This window comes from Nansenia antarctica (genome assembly GCF_963989245.1).
Source record: "Nansenia antarctica genome assembly, chromosome: 2".
Classification (NCBI taxonomy): Eukaryota; Metazoa; Chordata; class Actinopteri; order Argentiniformes; family Microstomatidae; genus Nansenia; species Nansenia antarctica.
This window is the reverse complement of record NC_137675.1, coordinates 35,034,887-35,059,635: the sequence shown is the minus strand read 5'-3', so window position 1 is coordinate 35,059,635 and position 24,749 is coordinate 35,034,887. Positions and strand designations below refer to the sequence as shown.

Genomic DNA, 24,749 nt, shown 5'->3' with positions numbered 1-24,749 from the left:
TGCAGACGTACCGTACTTCCTCGCTGGCTTGTCCTTGTTGATGGGGACGGCTGGAGCCTTCTTGCGGGGCACACTGTCTCTACCTAGCTTGGCCTGATGGGAGACACACACACACAGTTGATTATGTTACAGGACATGGAGCAGGGATACATAGCGGTAGTTCCAGGTCACACCCAGGTAGACCAAGGCAGACCTAGGCAGACCCAGGTAGACCCATGCAGACCCAGGTAGACCCAGGCAGACCCAGGTAGACCCAGGTAGATCCAGGTAGATCCAGGCAGAACCAGGCAGACCCAGGCAGACCCAGGTAGACCCAGGTAGACTCAGGTAGATCCAGGTAGATCCAGGTAGACCCAGGTAGACTCAGGTAGATCCAGGTAGATCCAGGTAGACCCAGGTAGACCCAGGTAGACCCAGGTAGACCCAGGTAGACCTAGGCAGACCCAGGTAGACCCATGCAGACCCAGGTAGACCCAGGCAGACCCAGGTAGACCCAGGTAGATCCAGGTAGATCCAGGCAGAACCAGGCAGACCCAGGCAGACCCAGGTAGACCCAGGTAGACTCAGGTAGATCCAGGTAGATCCAGGTAGACCCAGGTAGACCCAGGCAGACCTAGGTAGACCCAGGTAGACCCAGGTAGACCCAGGTAGATCCAGGTAGACCCAGGTAGACCCAGGCAGACCCAGGTAGACCCAGGTAGATCCAGGTAGACCCAGGTAGACCCAGGTAGACCCAGGTAGATCCAGGTAGACCCAGGCAGAACCAGGCAGATCCAGGTAGATCCAGGTAGACCCAGGCAGAACCAGGCAGGTCCAGGTAGATCCAGGTAGACCCAGGCAGAACCAGGCAGATCCAGGTAGACCCAGGTAGACCCAGGTAGACCCAGGTAGACCCAGGCAGAACCAGGTAGACCCAGGCAGACCCAGGTAGACCCAGGCAGACCGAGGCAGAACCAGGTAGACCCAGGTAGACCCAAGCAGAACCAGGTAGACCCAGGTAGACCCAGGCAGAACCAGGTAGACCCAGGTAGACCCAGGTAGACCCAGGCAGAACCAGGTAGACCCAGGTAGACCCAGGTAGACCCAGGTAGACCCAGGCAGAACCAGGTAGACCCAGGTAGACCCAGGTAGACCCAGGCAGAACCAGGTAGACCCAGGTAGACCCAGGCAGACCGAGGCAGAACCAGGTAGACCCAGGTAGACCCAGGCAGAACCAGGTAGACCCAGGCAGAACCAGGTAGACCCAGGTAGACCCATGTAGACCCAGGTAGATCCAGGTAGACCCAGGCAGAACCAGGCAGATCCAGGTAGATCCAGGTAGACCCAGGCAGAACCAGGCAGATCCACGTAGATCCAGGTAGACCCAGGCAGAACCAGGCAGATCCAGGTAGACCCAGGTAGACCCAGGCAGAACCAGGTAGACCCAGGTAGACCCAGGTAGACCCAGGTAGACCCAGGCAGAACCAGGTAGACCCAGGTAGACCCAGGTAGACCCACGCAGAACCAGGTAGACCCAGGTAGACCCAGGCAGAACCAGGTAGACCCAGGTAGACCCAGGTAGACCCAGGTAGACCCAGGCAGACCCAGGCAGAACCAGGTAGACCCAGGTAGACCCAGGCAGAACCAGGTAGACCCAGGCAGAACCAGGTAGACCCAGGTAGACCCAGGCAGAACCAGGTAGACCCAGGTAGACCCAGGCAGAACCAGGCAGATCCAGGTAGACCCAGGTAGACCCAGGCAGAACCAGGTAGACCCAGGCAGAACCAGGTAGACCCAGGTAGACCCAGGCAGAACCAGGTAGACCCAGGTAGACCCAGGCAGACCCAGGCAGATCCAGGTAGACCCAGGTAGACCCAGGCAGAACCAGGTAGACCCAGGTAGACCCAGGTAGACCCAGGCAGAACCAGGTAGACCCAGGTAGACCCAGGTAGACCCAGGCAGAACCAGGTAGACCCAGGTAGACCCAGGCAGAACCAGGTAGACCCAGGTAGACCCAGGTAGACCCAGGCAGACCCAGGCAGAACCAGGTAGACCCAGGTAGACCCAGGCAGAACCAGGTAGACCCAGGCAGAACCAGGTAGACCCAGGTAGACCCAGGCAGAACCAGGTAGACCCAGGTAGACCCAGGCAGAACCAGGTAGACCCAGGTAGACCCAGGCAGACCCAGGCAGATCCAGGTAGTGCCCTTCCATGCTGTGCCCTTCCATAGTTTCTCCGTTCAGCTAGGAGAATTCTTCTTCTCTGAGGCCCCTCTCACCTGTGGGGTTCCTCAAGGGTCGATACTGGGCCCCCTTCTATTTCTCCTTTACATGCTGCCCCTAGGCTCTATCCTGGCAAACCATGGCGTGTCCTTCCACTGTATGCTGCCGACGTCCAGGTCTATCTGCAACTAAAATCTAGAGGAAAGGCTCAGCCATTGCTCAACTGCCTGACTGACATCAAAGCATGGTTGAGTGCAAAGTTCCTCAATCTAAATGAGAGCAAGACCGAGATAATTGTATTTGACAACACTTCTCTAGGCCCTTCTGTCGATGCCCTAGATCCCCTTTGCTCAAACATCTGCTCCTCAGTCAGAAATCTTGGAGTGATTTTTGACAGTGACTTAAAATTCACCAAGCAGGTCTGCTCTGTGGTCAAAAATAGCATTTTTCAATTCAGACTCCTCGCTAAAACAAGGGCCTACCTTCTGCAGAAGGACCTAGAGAAGGTGATCCATGCCTTCATAACAACCCGGCAGGATTACTGCAACTCCCTGTATGTTGGCATCGACCAGTCTCTGCTCCGCCGACTGCAGCTAGTCCAAAATGCGGCTGCTCGACTCCTCACTGGCATGAAGAAGCGTGACCACATAACACCAATCCTGGCCTCACTCCACTGGCTCTCCGTCCGCTTCCGTATTGATTATAAATTACTTTTGTTTGTTTCACTAAACGGGCAGGCACCTCCGTACTTGGCTGATCTCCTGCGCCACCATACCCCATCCACAGCCCTAAGGTCAGCTGACCAGCTGCAGCAGGAGGTCCCTAGAACCAGACTAAAAACCAGAGGGGATAGAGCCTTCGCAAAGGCAGCCCCTAGGCTCTGGAATAGCCTCTGCCTCCACGTCAGATCTGCCCAGAGCGTTGAGGCTTTTAAAACATTAGCCAAGACATACCTCTTCTCCCTGGCCTTTGACCTGAGGTGAGCCTGCCTCCTGACAACTGCACTTTTCTGCACTTTTATTTCTGCACCTGTTCTATTCTGTATTGTACCTTGTTTTTGTTTTTGTTTATTTTTATGAGTTGTTTTCTTTTACTAGCGTTTTATCTGTTAAGCACTTTGGGCGGCTATTTTGTGGTTGTAAATGTGCTATAGAAATAAACATGACTTGACTTCATGGACAAGTCACACCCAGGCAGGGGAAGACTAACCTCGGGGTAGATGTTGGCGCGAGGCAGGGGCGTCAGACTCTTGGCAGGCTTGTGCTGCACCTCTGGGCTGGAGTGTTGATAGCCTTGGCGGGGCGGGGGCTGGCTCTGGGGCTGTGCCAGGGGCTGGGCCAGGGGGTAGGCGTACGGGCTGGGGGGGTTGGAGGCAGCATACGGGCTGGGCGGTATGTTAGCATAGGGACTGGGGGGTATGTTAGCGTAGGGGCTAGGAGGAACGGGGGTGTAGGGGCTAGGGGGGAAGCTAGCCGCATTAGCGTACGGGCTGGGGGGGTGGTGGTGGAGGAGGGGGCTCATGGGGGGGCTGGTGATGGGGGTGGTCGGGGGGCTGGTGACGGGGCTGGTCACTAAGGCCATGGCCTGCATGGTCATCTGCTGGGCCTGGGGGGGAGGGGAGGGGAGGGGAGAGGAGGGGAGGGGAGGGGAGGGGAGGGTGGGGGAGAGGAGAGGAGGGGAGGGTGGGGGAGAGGAGGGGAGGGGAGGGGAGGGGAGGGGAGGGGAGGGGAGAGGAGGGGAGGGGAGAGGAGGGGAGGGTGGGGGAGAGGAGAGGAGGGGAGGGTGGGGGAGAGGAGGGGAGGGGAGGGTAGGGGAGGGGAGGGGAGGGGAGAGGAGGGGAGGGTGGGGGAGAGGAGGGGAGACATAGTGTTGACTTTTATGTTGACATAAAAGTCAACATAATATACTACATACATACTACACTACATATAATAGTAGTATACACAAAAAATGGTCACACCACATGACAGGACAAGACAGGACTCATACCAATATAATGGCCTGCTGGTTCATAATGGCTTGTTGCTGCTGGGCCGCCAGATCGAGCTGAGGAGCTGAGAGAGAGAGAGAGAGAGAGAGAGAGAGAGAGAGAGAGAGAGAGTCAGTATCATACAGCTAACCAAGCTCTGACAGTTATGTGTGGGGGGGGGGGGGGTGTTTGTTTCCATGGCGATACACACCTGGTGCTACAGGCATGACTGGTGGTGACATCATCCCCCCGGGCACCATGGGTAGAACCCTCACCCCTGTGGAGAGAGACCGTTAACCACATGAGACCCACCACACAACTCACATGAGACCCACACACACAACTCAGGAACTACAAAAAAAGGCTGTCTCACTCAACAGCGACTGTAATGCTGAATGTTAGCGCTAAGCTAATGGTTGTGTTGAAGCTAAATGTTAGCGCAAAGGTAGCGGTTGTGGGTGCCCCGCGGTGGTGTAGCGGTCTAAGCACTAACCACTAGTGCAAGCTGCCCACCGGGGACTGGGATCGAATCCCAGCTCGCCAGATCCGGATATGGCCGAGGCACACACAGGGAGCGGCATATTGAGCGGCCGCTCCCGAGGGCGGTATAGGAATAGTTCCGGACAAGGATCGGTCGCGCAACACCGCCCCCGGGGTGCCGGAATAACGGTGCTGGGCTCGAGGAGCCAGTCAGCTAGTCTGCCTGGCGATCTCCTCTGGGGCTGCCGGCCACGGGGTCGTGCGGCGGATCCTACGCAATAGGCAGGGGATAATTGGATGCTAGGTTGGGTTCAATTGGCTACCAAATTGGGTGAAAAAAAAATAAAAATAGCGGTTGTGTTGAAGCTAAGCTTTAGCGCTAAGCTAACCGTTGTGTTGAAGCTAGACGTTAGTGCTAAACTAACGGTTGTGTTGAAGCTAAACGTTAGCGCTAAGCTAACCGTTGTGCTGAAGCTAACGGTTAGCGCTAAGCTGGTATGACTGACCTCCAGCCGGAGGCGGGGGGGCGTAGGGGCTGCCTCCATACTGCCCTCCGACACCCCCACCTCCACGCATCCTGGTAGACAGACCAGATGGACGCTCCAGGTCCTGTAAGGGAGAGAGAGAGGGGGGGGGAGTGGGGGATGAGAGAGACCAGACAGAGATAAAGACAGACAGACAGATACAGAGAGAGAGAGGGAGAGGGAGAGAGAGAGAGAGAGAGAGAGAGAGGGAGAGAGAGAGAGAGAGAGAGGGATAGAGAGAGGGGGGGCGGGATGAGAGACAGACAGAGAGAGAGAGAGAGTGTTAACATGCACATACCAAACTCATTCTAGGAGACATTGAGTTAGACAGTGTAGAAACATCCTGTTGAATCTCTACTAGACCTTGCAGAATCTAATCAATAGTTAATAACTGGGGACGACACATCGAACTTCAGGTCTTCACTCGAGCACGCTTTATTACAGAATGAACTCGCCTGAGGGGCGTGGCAACAGGCACGCGGGAAGGTATTTTGACTGGGGGTGCTGAGGTGCTGTCTATATACGCTACAGGGAAAAAAATTGCCAGGGAAAAAATTATAACGATTTCTCTCCCTCCCTCCCTCCCTCCCTCTCGCTGATTGCTCGTTCGCTCACACGCACACAGTGGCATAACGACGGGCCCCAATGCACGGGCAATAATAGTTAAAGCACGCACGCACCCGCACACTACAAAGACGTAACGTTAAATATTTTACCAACAATGTGTTGGAATTTACAGTAATTTCCACTCAGCTCACAGTGTCCCACAATGTCCACAAACATGATGTTGACCATTATTACAGACAGCACTCCATGTCGATTGTTATTGCCTCTTAACGGAAGCCCTTCGCTGCCGAAGAATCGGATGGATCTGAATATCAGTTCTAATACGTTTCTGGCCGTCTGTTGCTCTTTCTCAACAACGTCCGACAGTAGAGCATTAATGGGAGTGTTGTTAAGCTCAGCATCTTCTTCCAACTCCACTTCAATTGTTCTGGCTGATTTAGCATTTTTGCTAAAGAACTCAGAGATTCCCTAGCAAGATATGACCATGTGATCACTAACATTAAAACTAACAAACACATTTTTACATTTATTACAAAAAACAAATTTATTTTTATTCCCAAAAGCAACAATAGTTATTATATTGTTTTAAATTATTGTTTGAATAATATTTTTATTTTTTTAATTCAGGCAGGAGGAGCTCCTTCTGCCTGCCGCTAGGGGGTGCTGCAGCACCCTCAGCACCCCCCTTCCCGCGTCCCTGCGTGGCAATCATAGACATGACATCCCCCCTTTTCTTGGCATTAAACTCTTACTAACCAACAAACACAGCTGATGATTATACTAACCTTAATGTAGCTAAATTGCATTCTAAATCATATTTCAGTAATTATCTAAATGTCCTTTGACACTTCTTAATGGTCAGCTGGTATAACATCAGGTAACATTTTTTTTCTTATTATTATAAATCACTGTATTTTCCAAATTAGAAATCAAAACATTGTACAACTCTTTTTTTAAAAAAATTTTAACACATTGAGAATCCTCTTCACTTCAAAACATAGTCAGACAGTCTACTGGGTGTTCGCTTGATCCTTTGCGGCCTGTCTGGCACGCCTGTCTGTATTTGTGTGTCATAGTTATGTTCGGCTTGTGGACTCTGATTATCAGTGGCGTGTGTGTGTTCTTCTGTTGCCTCTCTGATTTCTGTGTCCTCAGTTTCCTGTGTGTCCTCCTCTTCTTGGAATGTCCCTTGTTTCAGTCCTTTTCCTTCGTATCTCTTAACAAAGGTGGTGTTCCTCGAATACCGTGCTCCTGTTGGCGATTCCACTACCACTTTGTTTCCGGCCCTACTGATGATCTTGTGTGGTGTCGCGTTGAATGTCGTAGAGAACTTGTCAGTTTTGTCCTGTTTCAGGAGAACAGTGTCACCGACACTGACCTCTGACTGCTGTGCTCCTCTGCGTGTATCAGCATACAGCTTACTCTTTGCCTTCTGCTCAGCGTCACGGTCACACACTTCCTGATCTGTGTTCACTTCAATCAGTTCCGGTAGCTTTCCTCTCATCTTTCGGTTGAAAAGCAGTTCGGCAGGGCTTTTACTTGTGGAGGGATGGATGATGCTCCTGTAGATTGTCACATATTTTCTCAGTTCCTTTTTCCAATCCAGTCCCTCTGATTGAGCAATCCGAATCCTCTTCATCAGTGACGCGTTCTGACGCTCAACTTCTCCGTTGGCCTGAGCGTACTTCGGTGTGGTTTTGATGTGTGTGATGCCGTTTTCCTCACAGTACAGTCTAAATTGTTCAGATCTGAACTGGGGTCCATTGTCAGTCTTGATTGTGACTGGCAGTCCATGTCGACTGAATATTGACTCCAGACTGTCTATGACCTTTTCTGATGTGGTTGTGGTCATGACGTCATATTCATAATACCGGCTGAAATAGTCTACTACCACTAAAATGGAGTGGTTGGACGGGAGTGGCACCAGTAGGTCAATGGCGACATCCCGCCAGGGTCCATCAGGTAGCGGTGTGGGTCTCAGCGGTTCAGGTGGGTCAGGTCTAGCCACTATCTGACATCCGTGGCAGGCTTTACAGTGTCTCTCAGCTGCCCTATCCATGCCAGGCCACCACACTTTAGTCCTGAGATGCTGCTTTGTTCCCACTATACCCAGATGTCCTTCGTGGGCTAGTGCAAGTGCCCGCGTCCGCAAGGCCTGTGGCAACACTATGCGTGTGCCTCTCAGAACAAGGTATCCTACTGTGCATAGCTCGCCTGCAACGACAGCATATGGTTTGCACTTTTCAAAGTGTCCAGTCGCTATGGCTTCGCGTACCTCCTGAAGCTCAGGGTCAGCGGCGGATGCCTCCTCCACTTCTCGGGTGGTGAGTGCTCTCGGTGTTGCGTTCACCGCCACAAACCTCACATACTCATCAGCTCCATGCTTGTGCTTGGCCTGTTTCACACTGCTTGACAGGAGTCTTGATAGCGAATCAGCGATGTTGCTCTTCCCTGCTATGTGGACAATTTTTAATTCGTAGGGCTGTAGCCTAAGAACCCATCGTTCTATCCGCGCACAGGGTTTGGAACGGGGACCATAGATCACTTCTAGTGGTTTGTGATCTGTGACTAGATCAAACTGTCTCCCATACAGGTATGGATGAAGTCTCTCGCAGGCCCAAACTAGACCTAGTGCCTCTCGCTCTGTCTGCGAGTATCTCCGTTCACAGTCTGTCAGGCTGCGGCTCACGTAGCACACAGGAACGTTGATTCCTTTCTGGTTCTGCACCAGGACTGCACCTAATCCTACAGGGCTTGCATCAGCTATTACCTGCGTCGGCGCGTCCTTGTCGAAATAAGCAAGGGTGGTCGCTCTGGCGAGCACTGTTTTAAGAGCACTGAATGCTTGCTTCTGGTCTGGCCCGAATATGAATGGCGTGTCCTTCCTTGTCAGGCGTCTCAGTGGCTCTGACATTGTAGCAAACTGAGGGATAAATCTGCTGCTGTATCCGACCAGCCCCAGGAAACTACGCACCTCCGTGTCGCTCTCTGGCTCCCGTGCTTCTGTCACAGCTCGCACCCTCTCTTCTGTTGGACCAATGCCCTTCTCTGACAACAGAATTCCCATGAAAATTAGTCTGTCCATGTTGAACTGACACTTCTCTGGATTTAGTGTCAATCCTGCTTCTCTGAGTCTCGCCATAACGGCGTGCAGTCGTTTGTCGTGCATGGCTTGGTCACGTGCATGTATGATCACGTCATCGGATATGTTTTCAACCCCTTCAATTCCAGCCAAGGTATTGGCTATCTCGTGCTGGTATTGCTCGCTAGCAGATGACACACCGAACAACAGTCTTTTGTACCTGTACACGCCGTTGTGCACAGCGAACGTGGTGATCTCACGCGATTCAGGAGTCAGTTCGAGTTGATGGTAGCCCCACTTCAAGTCTAACTTGCTGAAGACCACCACTACCCCTACTAGACCACCACTACCCCTACTAGACCACCACTACCCCTACTAGACCACCACTACCCCTCTACTAGACCACCACGAATCTGCCTACAGGGGTGAGATCGAGGGGCTGCAGAGATGGTGCAGCTTAAACAATCTGGAGCTAAATGCTCTAAAAACAGTGGAGATGGTGGTGGACTTCCGAAGGAAAGCAGCCCTGCCCCCTCCCATCACGCTGGGAGGTACCCCGGTGGCCTCCGTGGAGTCATGCCGCTTTCTAGGCATGACCATCTCCCGGGACCTAAAGTGGGAGCAGAACACCGAGGTCCTCACAAAGAAGGCCCAGAAGAGGATGTTCTTCCTCCGGCAGCTGAGGAAACTCAGGCTGCCGAGGTCCATGATGGTCCAGTTCTACACGGCCATCATAGAATCCATCCTCACCCACTCCATCATCACCTGGTTCCCTGCTGCAACGACCAAGGACAAGGCCAAGTTGCAGCGGGTGCGACGTTCAGCAGAGAGGGTGATCGGCTGTCCCTTGCCCTCCCTCAACTCCCTGCATGACACCAGGGCTCTGAGGAGGGCAAGGAAGATCATGGCTGACCCCTTCCACCCCGGCCACGGCCTCCTCACCCTGCTTCCCTCTGGAAGAAGGTTGCGGCTGCCTAAGGCACTTAAGGCCCGCCACAGGCTCAGCTTCTACCCCTCAGCCGCCAGGCTGTTAAATGACTCTGGCTTCCCCCCCCCCCCCGCCCCCAAGTCTGCCCAGGACTGAACTGGACTCTGTAAAAAAAAACTCTGCACTGCACTTTACTTTATACCGCACTATCCAATGCACTGTTGTATGTCCTGTGTTGTTGTTGTGTTGTCCTGTTTTTTGATATGTGAAAAAAGTATAAACGCACTTGCTGTGGTGACGAAGCAAATTCCTATATGTGTAACGCATAGTGGCAATAAACGTTATCTCAATCAATCAATCAATCTCAATCTCAAAACCACTACCCCCACTAGACCACCACTACCCCCACTAGACCACCACTACCTCTACTAGACCACCACTACCCCTACTAGACCACCACTACCCCTACTAGACCACCACTACCCCTACTAGACCACCACCACCCCCACTAGACCAACACTACCCCTACTAGACCACCACTACCCCTACTAGACCACCACTACCTCTACTAGACCACCACTACCCCTACTAGAACCTTATATACTTTTATATCACATATCTCTGAAACACTGATTGATCACTATCAAATTGTTTTTCTCTCTCTCTGCAAATAACACCACTTTTCTCTTTCATGGCCTGCCGGCGCTGCCTGGAGCTTAGCTACCAGGTTGAGGAGATGAAGGGATGAATCTCGAATCTACACCAGATCAAACAAGGGGAGTCGTATCTTAATTCACTTTTTGACACATTACATAATGATAAAACAATAATTACAGACATAGAAAGCACACAAACCACAACATCAACATCAAAGCCTCCACCTGTAAGCCCAATCCCAGGTGTAACTCACACTGTCCCTACATCACCAGGGACTTGGACCACCGTCAGGAAGAGGAGTCGTACCAACGACTCCTCTGGCGCCAACCCCCATGAGGCCCTCCTGCTGCGGAACAGCTTCGAGGCGCTGCAGAGCCACCAGTCCACACCGAAGCCGAAGAGAGCCAGGGCCTGCACCCCCACCCCCAGAGACCACACGCCTGGCCCCGCCCCCGCCCCTAGAGACCACACGCCTGGCCCCGCCCCCGCCCCTAGAGACCACACGCCTGGCCCCACCCCCGCCCCAGAGACCACACGCCTGGCCCCGCCCCCGCCCCAGAGACCACACGCCCCCCCTCTCTCTCTCCCCCTCTCCCACCCTGGGCCCCCTACAGGTCCATCACGCCACCAGCAGAGGAGACTACAGTTCGTGTCTCCTCCCCCCCCCGCACCCGCTCTTCTCCCCCCCCCCCCCCCCCCTCTGTGCTTGTAATAGGCTCGTCCATGGTCCGCCATGTTGCAGTCCCGAAGGCCATAACCCACTGCATCCCAGGTGCCAAGGTGAGGGACGTCGCCGCGGTAGTCCCGATGCTGGTGAAGGATGCCCCCCCCCCAGGTCACCTCCGTCATCGTCCACGTGGGTGCCAACGACATCGGACGGGAGAGGTCGGAGGAGCTGAAGGTCGACTTCCGAGCCCTCATCGCCACCGTCAAGGGCACAGGTAAGACCTGCATCATCTCGGGCCCCTTCCCGAGTCCCAGGTATGGCGACACCAAATACAGTAGAATTCGAAGTCTTCACCTTTGGCTACAGGGATACTGCTGTCGTACGCAAACCCCATTTATAGACAATTTCACCACGTTCTTTAACCGTAATGAGCTGTTTGCGAGAGATAGGTTTCACCCAAACAGGTATGGTGCCCGCCTGCTGTCGATGTCCATGGACCTCGCTGTCCAGCCCTGGACCTGGCCGGCGCCCTGTCATCGCTGATGTGGGATGAGTCCGATCCATTCCTCTAACACCAAACATGCCATCCAGACTATTGTCTCCCATCGGACTCCCTCCACCACAAATAAGGCAATACATGGCGCAAATTTGAGAAATGTATTACCCATTTCATTAAGTATGCCCTCGAGTCAGTCCCAGTGTCAAAATGACATCTCCATGGCAATTTTGAATATCAGGTCCCTATCAAACAAAAAAACATTTATCATAAAGGAGCTCATTTGTGATAGAAAACTCGACTGTATGCTACTCACAGAAACCTGGCTAGATACAAATGGAGCAGCAGCCCTTATTGAGGCATCTCCCCCCAACTACAGTTTTTTCCAATCAATCAGAAATGGAAAAAAGGGGGGAGGAACAGCTACCATAGCTTCAAATAACCTAAACTGCAGGAGCATATCCTTTGATATATTCTCCTCCTTTGAATATCATGCCACAGTTATGGCATGCCAACCACCTATTCTTACGGTAACTGTATACAGGCCGCCGAAACCAGCCCCTACCTTCCTACCTGACTTCTCTGAGTTCCTATCCATTATCCATCCCAACTATGATAGGATTATTATCACTGGTGATTTTAACTTTCATGTTGATAATGAGGCTGACTTGAGGGCTAGGGAATTTATTGACCTCTTGGAATCTATGGATTTTGTCCAACATGTCAATGAACCCACTCACAATCATGGCCATACCCTTGATCTTGTGATTACAAAGGGTCTTGAGGTCTCAATATCAGGTATCAGCGACCTGGCCCTCTCTGACCATTTCTGTATTTTCTTTACCATTGTAACACGTAAAGCTGAAAGCAATGCTGAACGTGTTGTTAAAAAACGTTATCTTACCCCTGCAGTGGCTGAACATTTCAAAGCTTTAATGAACAGTAATCACACAACTCCCACGTTATGTGAAAACGACTTAGTAATTACCTTTAACAATAAAGTAAAAATGGCCCTAGACTCCCTGGCACCTACCAAACTAAAAAAGGTTGGAGCCAAGAGGAGAGCACCATGGCGAAACAGTGAAATAAATCTCCTAAAGAGAACATGTAGGAAAGCTGAGCGCAGAAAGAGCAAACTACAGATTGATCAGAATATTTTTAAAGAACATCTATCTGCCTTTAACTTGGCAATGCGAAATGCTAGAAAAAATCACTTCTCAAAGATAATATCTACAAACAAGAATAACCCCAGGGTCTTGTTCTCGACAATTGATTGCCTTGTAAACCCTGCTCCTAGGACTCTAGACGGCGCAGCCTCTGTCACCAAATGCGAGGAATTTGCAGCCCACTTCAGGGATAAGATAACAAATATTAGAATGTGTATTACTCAGGAAAGACTAGGTTTGTGTAGCACCACAGATCCGCCACCACAGAACATGACTATGAGCATGTTCACCATGATTAGTACGGAAACATTAGGTAAAATTGTGTCACAGCTTAAACCGTCTACGTGTCCTCTTGACCCTATTCCTACCACCTTTTTTAAGGACATTTTTGAATCTGTGTCTGATGACATACTAGGCATTGTAAATCACTCCCTACTTAAAGGGATATTTCCAGCGGCGCTTAAAACTGCCCTGGTTAGACCCACCCTGAAGAAAAGTAACCTAGATCCTTCTGATCCAAAAAACTGTAGACCAATATCCAATCTCACTTTTCTAAGCAAAATTTTAGAAAAGGCAGCGTATAGACAGCTTAATGAATTCTTAGTCCTAAATAATAGGTATGACCCACTTCAGTCAGGTTTCCGATCATACCACAGCACAGAAACCGCTTTGCTTAAGGTAACTAATGACCTTAGGATAAATGCAGACTCGAAAAAACTCTCGATTCTTGTACTCTTAGACTTAAGTGCAGCCTTTGATACGGTAGACCACTCCATACTTATTGAGAGACTTGAAAACTGGGTTGGCCTCTCAGGTCCGTTCTTAAACTGGTTCAGGACTTACCTGGCTGACCGAGACTACTTTGTAGCCCTTGGTGACCATAAGTCAAAAAATTATAGCACAACCTGTGGAGTTCCCCAGGGGTCCATTTTAGGACCGTTGCTTTTTAGCCTATACATGCTACCCCTCAGTTCTGTTATCAAGAAGCATAGCGTTAACTACCACAGCTATGCTGACGACACTCAGCTTTATATCTCAGTAACTCCCAACGACTACAAGATGATCGACCACCTGATAGACTGTATTGCCGATATTAATATTTGGATGACACAAAACTTTCTCCAACTCAATCAAGAAAAAACAGAGGTATTGATCATTGGCGAGAAAACTGGGAGAGAGAAATTATCTGCACACTTGAAAACACTAGCTCTTAACACTAAGTGTCAGGCCAGGAATCTTGGTGTCATAATTGACCCAGATCTAAATTTTGAAACTCATATTAATAACACTATTAAAACATCCTTCTACCATCTAAGAAACATCACTAAGGTACAAGCATTTCTCTCCCAGGCAGACACTGAAAAATTAATGCATGCGTTTGTTACTAGTAGGCTAGATTACTGTAATGCTCTCCTGACAGGTCTCCCCAAAAAAATGATAAATAGACTACAAATGGTTCAAAATGCTGCTGCTCGTGTCCTTACTAGGACCAAACGGAGAGCGCACATCACACCTGTCTTGAGATCACTACACTGGCTCCCTGTCAGTCATAGAATAGACTTTAAGATCCTTTTACTAGTTTATAAATCACTTCACTGTGATGCACCCAACTACATGGTGGACATGCTCATAAGATACACACCAGCTAGACCCCTACGGTCTAGTGGCACAGAACTTTTAATAGTGCCAGAGGCTAGGACAAAGAGATTTGGAGGATCAGCTTTTAGCATATATGCTCCTAGATTGTGGAACACCCTACCTGAGGGCCTGAGGTTGTCTAAAACTCAGGACATTTTTAAGCGTGACCTCAAAACCTACTTATTCAATGTCGCCTTTTGATACTAAGGGAGACATTGGACATTATAGAACTAGGATCACTAGGCCATTACACCATACTCGTGTTTTGAGATTTGTGTTGACAGGAAAATGGACCCGGGTGCTGATGAGGCACTGTCAGCTCCAAATAGCACCTAGAGCAGTACTGGAACCGGTACAAGGGTGTACCAGGACCACCATCAGGTTGTATTGCTGTCATCTTTATTGTCTCTATTGTGTTGTTGCATCATAACTGTGCTTAAGTTTCTCTTTTGGCAGGACCTGTGACCATACTGGATGCAGAACGATGCAAATACAACACAACATTTATGGACAGTGTGTACGCCGATAATATGCAAGGAATTTTTCCTGGATACATGGTGTACAGGTTTTTGCCCTTGCTTGCTTGCTTTGTGCCGGTGGTCCTGGCCTCCCCTGGGGGACCGCTGGGTACTGGTAAGCAAACTGGCTAGTAGTCGCTCTATTGGTAGAGGGAATTTTTCCTGGCTACATAGTATACAGGTTTTTTTACTTTTGCCTGCTCGCGGCTCTGTCAGTATTGATTGATTGATTGACTGATTGACTGAACATTTTCATTGTGTGAAGCGCATTGAGTTGCATCTTGTAAGAAATGCGCTATACAAATAAAATTTGATTTGATTTGATTTGAATATGGTCGAGCCATTCATCCCTTGGAGTAGCTCATCCACAGTGGGGATTGGGAAGCGTTCCCTCACTATGGCTTCGTTGGCCCGTCTCATATCCAGGCAGAGTCGGACATCGTTTCCAGGTTTTGGGACAATTACAACCGGATTCACCCACGGGGTGGGCCCATTCACTGGTTCAATAATGTCTAAATTCTCCAATTCTTTTATTCTGGACTCTACTGCCCCCCGGAGGTGAAATGGAATTCGCCTGAGTGGCTGGGCTACTGGTTTAACCTCTGGGTTAATGTGTAGACTAACTTGTCTTGTTTTTAGTTTCCCGACTCCACTGAACACTTCAGGGTATTGTTGTTGGAGTGTTTGCTTTGTCTCTGTGACAGCAGCAATGTCGGCACCTATTCTCAGGACGCCCAGTCTCATCGCTGTGTCTTTTCCCAGCAGTGGTTCACCTTTCCCCCTGATTACAATGAATTCTGCATGTTCAGTTTTGTTTCCTATTGACACATTACATGTAAATGCACCCTTGACAGTTAATGGTTCACTGGAACAATATGAGTACAATTTCCTCTCTGTCTTAGGGACATAGGAATGACACTTAATGTGTTCTGCTTTCACATTTTCCCACACATTTTCTCCCATCACATTGATTGTTGCGCCAGAGTCAATGAGCATTTTCATATTCACTCCCCCCACACAGAAATCTAGTCTCTCTGACATGTGATTGTCATTCAGAGAAAATGTCGGGCAGAACAATGACACGGCAAGTACTGTTGTTCATCTCGGTCCTCTCTCTCAGTTCAGTGCACGGGCAGGTCAGTTACTCCATTCCCGAGGAAATGGCGAAAGGCTCTTTAGTCGGTAACATAGCGCAGGATTTGGGTTTGGATTTAAAAAGACTGAAATCAGGTAAAGCTCGTATTTATACTGGAGACAGCGCAGAATACATCGAGCGCAGAATACATCGACGACCCCCCCTCCCCCACCACCCGGAGACTCTCTACCGAAACCGTGGAACAATGGGCAACCCCCCCCATCCCCCAATCCTCAACTTGACGATGACCTGAATGGAGACTACTGACACTGTACATACTTTGTGTTTTGTCCCCCGCCCCCACCTGTGGTGTATGTCCCCACCTGTCCTACCCGCTGTACATACCTTATGTTTTGTTGTATTGTTCTTCCCATGTTGGATGTATGTTTATCTTGTAGATAGTACTAGTTATTTGTCTGTATTATCTTGTAGATAGTACTAGTTTTTTGTCTGTCTTACATGTAACGATGAATTGAGTATCAAGGACCCCAATTGAAATAAGCCAGTGGCTTTCTTGGGTTTTTATCCTGTTAGTTGACCTTGTATGTAATATGTACTTTCATGTACCTACTTCTGCAAATCTTCTAATAAAGTTCTCAATCAATCAAATTAATGGCAAATGCAAAGTCTTCCTCTTCTTCTACATTGTTAACTTTCTGTTTCACTTTCTCGCCTTTAGTGCGGCACACCTTTGCAAAATGGTCTTTACCCTGACACTTGTGGCATGTCACGCCACGTGCGGGGCATTTTGGATCTCGGCCAATGTGATCAGAATTTCCACATCTGTAACACTTTCCATCACTTCTATTGTCTCTTTTCGGTTTATCTTTCTCGTTCCAGTTTTGCCATCCCTTTTTTTCATTGTGATCAACTCGGTTAACAGTCTCTGATGTAGCTCCGGTCGTTGTGCATGACATGTCCGCCATTTGCTCCTCGATGCTCTCACAACGAGCAGCTATTTCCATTGAGACTGCTAATGTCAATCCACGACCCTCTTCCAAAAGCTTCCTACGCAGATACACTGATGTTCCTTTGCTTAGAATTGCATCCCTTATCTGGTTATCAGAATCTCCCCCATATCCACAGTCTCTCACAGCTTGTCTCAGGCGTGTAGCAAATTGCTGCACTGTCTCACCTGGTTTCTGGTGCATCTTTTGAAACGCGTACCTTGCTAGCGCTGTGTTGACTTGGGGCACGAAGTATGCGTTCAAAGCCTCGACCGCCTTCATGTAGTCCGTTGCATCACCGTTGTCCGGTAAAGTTGAAAAAACATCCTGAACGTCTGGTCCAGCTAGATGTAGTAATAGTGCACGTCTCCTTTGCTTTGTCGTATTAGGTGAATCGTCATCCAAGATGAGCCCTTTTCCGTCCGCATATAGCTCGAACGAAGTTAGCCAACGCTTCCATCTCGGACCTAGCGTGGCTGGCTCTGTGTAGCATGCGAAATGTTGGATCCCGGTTTTCTCCATACTAACTAGCTAAACTTGATTCTTGTAATTACAAATGCATGTTTCTCCTCGTCGCCAATGTTGAATCTCTACTAGACCTTGCAGAATCTAATCAATAGTTAATAACTGGGGACGACACGTCGAACTTCAGGTCTTCACTCGAGCACGCTTTATTACAGAATGAACTCGCCTGAGGGGCGTGGCAATCATAGACATGACACATCCCACTGGGTGGCCAGTTCTACACGACAGGACATTCTAGAAGAATACAATGATGGTAAATAAAAAGGTAAATGGACTGCACTTATATAGCGCCTTTATCCAAAGCGCTTTACAACAGCCTCTCATTCACCCATTCACATACACATTCACACACACCAAGCTACCATGCAAGGCGCCGGCCCGCTCGCTGGGAGCAATTTGGGGTTCAGTATCTTGCCCAATGATGTATTGCCATGCAGTCAACTTGTCAGTCAATTGTTGGAATTTGTTTGTTTTTTGCTCTAGACACAGGGTCAGCCATAGCCGGTGGCCCTGGAGCAATTAGGGGTTAAGTGAGTTGCTCAAGGGAACATCCTAAGCTCCCTCCTGAGGCGGGGATCGAACCATCTTCGACCTCTGACTGCTAGCCGGCCTCTCTAACCTCTAGCCTACCAGCCTCTCTAACCTCTAGACTACCTGCCTCTCTAACCTCTAGACTACCTGCCTCTCTAACCACTAGGCTACCTGCCTCTCTAACCTCTAGTCTACCTGCCTCTCTAACCTCTAGACTACCTGCCTCTCTAACCTCTAGTCTACCTGCCTCTCTATCCTTCTAGACTACCTGCCTCTCTAACCTCTAGACTACCTATCTCCCTAACCTCTAGACTACCTGCCTCTCTAACCTCTAGACCAGGGGTGCTCACACTTTTTGGAACCAAGATCTACTTTTCAAGTAGCCAGTCTGCCAAGATCTACCAGTCTAGTTTCAACATCGCAAATGTACATGCACGTACTACAAACACACACACACACACACACACACACACACACACACACACACACAGTTCCCAGCCTGCATAGTAAACTCACAATACACTTTCCCTCTCTCTGTCACACAGCCACAGGAGAAGACCATCACAAACCCTCCCTCTTTGCTATTCTCGCTCACACACATTCACACACACACACACACACACACACACACACACACACACACACACACACACATTTGCCAGTCTGCATAGGGAGCCATAGCACAAACCCTCCCTCTCTCTCCCCCTCTCTCTCCCTCTCTCTCTCTCACTCTCTTACACACACACACACACACACACACACACACACACACACACACACACACACACACACACACACACACACACACACACACACACACACACACACTCACTTTCTCTCACTCACACACTGACAGCCAGTCTGCAGTACCATAGCCAACTACTGATACCTTAGTGGGAGACCTGGCACTGGGAGGAGACAGCTAGTTTCTAGTAGTCAGGGCTGTAGGAGCTGGTTGCAAGGTGTCATCAGCCACTGTGGATCTGTCATCGAAAAGGCAATCTGCAGCCTCGAGAAACTTTTTTCACAATTTCGCCGTCTTTGAATGACTTCTTGTGTTTAACAAGAACGTGACTGACGCGATAAGAAGCTATCGTTGCAGCCGTACGTTTTCGCTCTTTTGCCACATTTCCCTTCTTCGAAATAGCCATCGTAGGTTTGCAGATCAGACAGACGCATTTCCAATATCACATCGTGTAAAAAAGTCCTCCTCCCATTCTGGATGGAAGTTATACGTTATTGGTTTCTTACTAGGTCCAGCTTCCCCACTCATTTGTATAGCCTTTATTTAGTATTATATAGTAAATAGTAGAAATTGGAAGGCTAACTAGGTAATTAGTCTCGCCGGTATTTTGTATTTTGTAGTTGGTGCTGTTGACTGCGCATGCGTGGTGAACCGCGTGTTAGGTGTAGGTGAAAAGATCAGATCTCAGACTGGCTTACCTGTACGTCAATCAAGTGGCAAAAGCCATAGTGAGGATGGATGATAGGCGAACTATTTTTTATTTATTTTTTTTTTTTCCCGTTTTGTTCAATGCCATGCGATCTACCCATACTACCTTTGCGATCGACCGGTCGATCGCGATCGACGTATTGGGCACCCCTGCTCTAGACTACCTGCCTCTCTAACCTCTAGACTACCTGCCTCTCTAACCACTAGACTACCTGCCTCTCTAGCCTCTAGGCTACCTGCCTCTCTAACCACTAGGCTACCTGCCTCTCTAACCACTAGGCTAACTGCCTCTCTAACCTCTAGGCTACCTGCCTCTCTAACCTCTAGGCTACCTGCCTCTCTAACCTCTAGGCTACCTGCCTCTCTAACCACTAGGCTACCTGCCTCTCTAACCTCTAGGCTACCTGCCTCTCTAACCTCTAGGCTACCTGCCTCTCTAACCACTAGGCTACCTGCCTCTCTAACCTCTAGGCTACCTGCCTCTCTAACCACTAGGCTACCTGCCTCTCTAACCTCTAGGCTACCTGCCTCTCTAACCTCTAGACTACCTGCCTCTCTAACCTCTAGACTACCTGCCTCTCTAACCTCTAGACTACCTGCCTCTCTAACCTCTACTACCTGCCTCTCTAACCTCTAGACTACCAGAAAAATTAATGCATGCGTTTGTTACTAGTAGGCTAGATTACTGTAATGCTCTCCTGACAGGTCTCCCCAAAAAAATGATAAATAGACTACAAATGGTTCAAAATGCTGCTGCTCGTGTCCTTACTAGGACCAAACGGAGAGCGCACATCACACCTGTCTTGAGATCACTACACTGGCTCCCTGTCAGTCATAGAATAGACTTTAAGATCCTTTTACTAGTTTATAAATCACTTCACTGTGATGCACCCAATTACATGGTGGACATGCTCATAAGATACACACCAGCTAGACCCCTACGGTCTAGTGGCACGGAACTTTTAATAGTGCCAGAGGCTAGGACAAAGAGATTTGGAGGATCAGCTTTTAGCATATATGCTCCTAGATTGTGGAACACCCTACCTGAGGGCCTGAGGTTGTCTAAAACTCAGGACATTTTTAAGCGTGACCTCAAAACCTACTTATTCAATGTCGCCTTTTGATACTAAGGGAGACATTGGACATTATAGAACTAGGATCACTAGGCCATTACACCATACTCGTGTTTTTGAGATTTGTATTGACAGGAAAAAGGACCCAGGTGCTGATGAGGCACTGTCAGCTCCAAATAGCACCTAGAGCAGTACTGGAACCGGTACAAGGGTGTACCAGGACCACCATCAGGTTGTATTGCTGTCATCTTTACTGTCTCTATTGTGTTGTTGCATCATAACTGTGCTTAAGTTTCTCTTTTGGCAGGACCTGTGACCATACTGGATGCAGAACGATGCAAATACAACACAACATTTATGGACAGTGTGTACGCCGATAATATGCAAGGAATTTTTCCTGGATACATGGTGTACAGGTTTTTGCCCTTGCTTGCTTGCTTTGTGCCGGTGGTCCTGGCCTCCCCTGGACCGCTGGGTACTGGTAAGCAAACTGGCTAGTAGTCGCTCTATTGGTAGAGGGCTGCAAGGGAATTTTTTCCTGGCTACATAGTATACAGGTTTTTTACTTTTACCTGCTCGCGGCTCTGTCAGTATTGATTGATTGATTGACTGATTGACTGAACATTTTCATTGTGTGAAGCGCATTGAGTTACATCTTGTAAGAAATGCGCTATACAAATAAAATTTGATTTGATTTGATTTGTCTCTCTAACCTCTAGGCTATCTGCCTCTCTAACCTCTAGGCTACCTGCCTCTCTAACCTCTAGACTACCTGCCTCTCTAACCTCTAGACTACCTGCCTCTCTAACCTCTAGGCTACCTGCCTCTCTAACCTCTAGGCTACCATCCTCTCTAACCTCTAGGCTACCATCCTCTCTAACCTCTAGGCTACCTGCCTCTCTAACCTCTACCTGCCGCCTCCTACATCTCTGCCCTGCAGCTCATCAGTCCCTCTGACCCTAACAGAGATCCATGTCCTTATGGGACGAGTTGAACGTGCAAGACGAGATGCGTAAAAAGGCAGAGCCCTGCAGCCCTGCAGCCCTGCTCCTAAATGATCCTGAGGATATGACATGACGATGCAAACAGGTCATCTGTACATGACTGATGCATAATTTATTTGCAAAATGCATCAATAATGTAGAGAAACAATGTAAACGGATCCAGTCTGGAAAATATACCTGTGGGTGATATCATCTGTAAGACAACATAGGTGATATCATCTGTAGTGTGCGTTAGTGCGTGTGTGTGTGCGTGTGTGCACACGTGTGTGTGTATTATTTGCTTGAATAATGTATATCTGTAATCAAGGCAGTATCTCGGTGGAATCCCCTCTCATGTGTCCACTCACCTCCCTCAGGAATCAACCACTGTCCCATATATACTGTATGTGTGTGTGTGTGTGTGTATGCACGCGTGCGTGTGAGTGAGTGAGTGTGTGTAATGTAGGACATGTCTCATTAAAAAGTAAGCCGTTCATTTGCTGAGTGTCAGATCCTCGTAAGGAGATCCCTGCCTGTGTTGCCGGGCGGGAAATCACCGTGGCGATCTGGTTGCCTTGACAGTTACGGTAACTCAGTAACATAATCGGTTGCCGGGCAAATGACGGCTGTAGAACACATCGGATACATGCAAATTCCCTGTCATGCACATCCGATCGGATGGCCACCACTCAATACAGCAGTGCTCACATCACTCAATAAACAAGAACAAGTACCCCACAGAGAGAGTTAGCCTGGCTGGCTAGTACCCCATACAGAGAGAGTTAGCCTGGCTGGCTAGTAGCCCATACAGAGAGTTATTATAGCTGGCTAGTACCCCATACAGAGAGTTATTATAGCTGGCTAGTACCCCATACAGAGAGTTATTACAGCTGGCTAGTACCCCATACAGAGAGTTATTACAGCTGGCTAGTACCCCATACAGAGAGTTATTACAGCTGGCTAGTACCCCATACAGAGAGTTATTATAGCCAGCTAGTAGCCCATACAGAGAGAGTTAGCCTGGCTGGCTAGTAGCCCATACAGAGAGTTATTATATCTGGCTAGTACCGCATACAGAGAGTTATTATAGCTGGCTAGTAGCCCATACAGAGCGTTAGCCTAGCTGGCTAGTACCCCATACAGAGAGTTAGCCTAGCTGGCTAGTAGCCCATACAGAGCGTTAGCCTAACTGGCTAGTAGCCCATACAGAGCGTTAGCCTAGCTGGCTAGTACCCCATACAGAGCGTTAGCCTAGCTGGCTAGTAGCCCATACAGAGCGTTAGCCTAGCTGGACTCTACTTGTGTTTACCTGTGATGCAACCAACCACAGCTCTAGCAGAAAGAGCAGTGGACCCCTAGAAGATCTATTCCATTGATCTATTCTAGTGATCTATTGTTTAGTCTTCGATATGTCGACATAACATCTACAGTATATCATTTTTCTATTAGTCACTCTCTAATCATACAAATAGTGAAAATCTGTTGTTCGTCAGTGTCCTCTGAGTGTGTGTGTGTCCTCTGTGTGTGTGTGTGTGTGTGTGCGTGTGTGTGTGTTTGTGTGCTCACCCCGTTGCCGTCAGCCAGTACAGGGTCAAACAGACTGTCAAGATATCGGTCCATCCCTCGTTGGGGCTCTGAGTCTGCAGACACAAACACACACAATTGATCTTTATATGTGTGAGATAGATAAATAGAGAGAGAGAGAGGGGGGGGGGGGGGCAGAGGAGGTTTGCTAGCCTACAGAGCATCACTATTCTGTTATGAACTGGCCTGATAATGAAGCATTGTTCTTTTTTATTTGATGACCTGTTTGATCGATTGATAGCGTGAAACTTAAGTTGTGAACGAATCGCGAGCGTCCATGTTTGCCTATGATACTACTGATGACATGTCAGGGTCTTGAAGGGTCGTCCCATTTCATAGGGGAACATTTTCAACCACTACCCCTTGTGACTCCGAACCCAAAATGTATAAAAACGGCAGAAATTATTTCTTATTTAGAACATTGGAAGGAAAGATGATAGACAAATGTTGAAGCCTAATCCTTCATCCTGTCATCAGTGTGTGTGTGTGTGTGTGTGTGTGTGTGTGTGTGTGTGTGTGTGTGTGTGTCTACCTTGGATGAAGAGGCCATCAGAACTAGACATGGCGTGAGGTCTGGAGGCTTCATTTGCATCGAATCCACTCCCCAACAGGCTTCTGCAACACACACACACACACACACACACACACACACACACACACACACACACACACACACACACACACACAGGTATGAGGCTAATGCGAGAATGTGGTCTTACAGTATATGCTGGAGCTGAGTCGGGCCTGACATGAATGCATGTGTGTGCGTGCGTGTGTGTAGTATGTGTCAGTGTGTGTGTAGTATGTGTCAGTGTGTGTGTGTGTGTGTGTGTGTGTGTGTGTGTGTGTGTGTGTGTCAGTGTGTGTGTGTGTGTGTGTGTGTGTGTGTGTAGTATATGTCAGTGTATGTGTTTGTGTATAGTATGTGTCAGTGTGTGTGTGTGTAGTATGCGTGTGTCAGTGTGTGTGTGTGTGTGTGTGTGTGTAGTATGTGTGTGTCAGTGTGTGTGTAGTATGTGTCAGTGTGTGTGTGTGTGTGTGTGTGTGTAGTATATGCGTGTAGTATGTGTGTGTGTAGTATGTGTCAGTGTGTGTGTGTGTGTGTCAGTGTGTGTGTGTGTGTGTAGTATGTGTCAGTGTGTGTGTGTGTGTGTGTGTGTGTAGTATGTATGTGTCAGTATGTGTGTGTGTGTAGTATGTATGTGTCAGTGTGTGTGTGTGTGTGTAATGTGTGTGTGTGTGTGTGTGTAGTATGTGTGTGTGTGTGTGTGTAGTAGTATGTGTGTGTGTATTATGTGTGTGTGTGTGCCTGCCGCAACGCTGTACAAGCACTCCACTGTAAAGCCCCACATGTTCAGTTTGTGTAGCGACGAAGAGTCATTAGGAGTGTTCTCCAATATTTCAGCAAACACCCCTGATGTTGTAATTGTCAACGAAAACCACAAGGAGGTGCTTATTTTAGAAGTTGGCTGCACCTTTGACCATAGCCTAGAGGAAGCCTTTTTAACCAAAATCTTAAAATACCAACAGCTGGAGCAGGCCATATCACAACTGGGCTACAGATGTCAACTTTTAGTTTTTATATTTGGCAGCCTGGGCCATGTTCATAAGTCTGTTGTTAGAGG

The 24,749-nt window shown here is 48.9% G+C and overlaps 1 protein-coding gene across 1 annotated transcript in view; it reads right to left on the bottom strand.

Annotated features, from left to right (window-relative positions):
• Positions 1-24,749, bottom strand: part of myo15ab (myosin XVAb) — a gene marked incomplete at both ends in the record, with an annotated part of 175,943 nt that overhangs the window by 83,961 nt on the left and 67,233 nt on the right. Inside the window, 10 exons of the mRNA XM_080523006.1 lie at positions 17-93; positions 3,411-3,806; positions 4,191-4,255; positions 4,382-4,447; positions 5,157-5,259; positions 8,017-9,043; positions 10,662-10,819; positions 11,171-11,374; positions 23,107-23,180; positions 23,657-23,739. Coding sequence (XP_080379132.1) covers positions 17-93; positions 3,411-3,806; positions 4,191-4,255; positions 4,382-4,447; positions 5,157-5,259; positions 8,017-9,043; positions 10,662-10,819; positions 11,171-11,374; positions 23,107-23,180; positions 23,657-23,739 — 2,253 coding nt within the window. The remainder of the gene's footprint in view (positions 1-16; positions 94-3,410; positions 3,807-4,190; positions 4,256-4,381; positions 4,448-5,156; positions 5,260-8,016; positions 9,044-10,661; positions 10,820-11,170; positions 11,375-23,106; positions 23,181-23,656; positions 23,740-24,749) is intronic.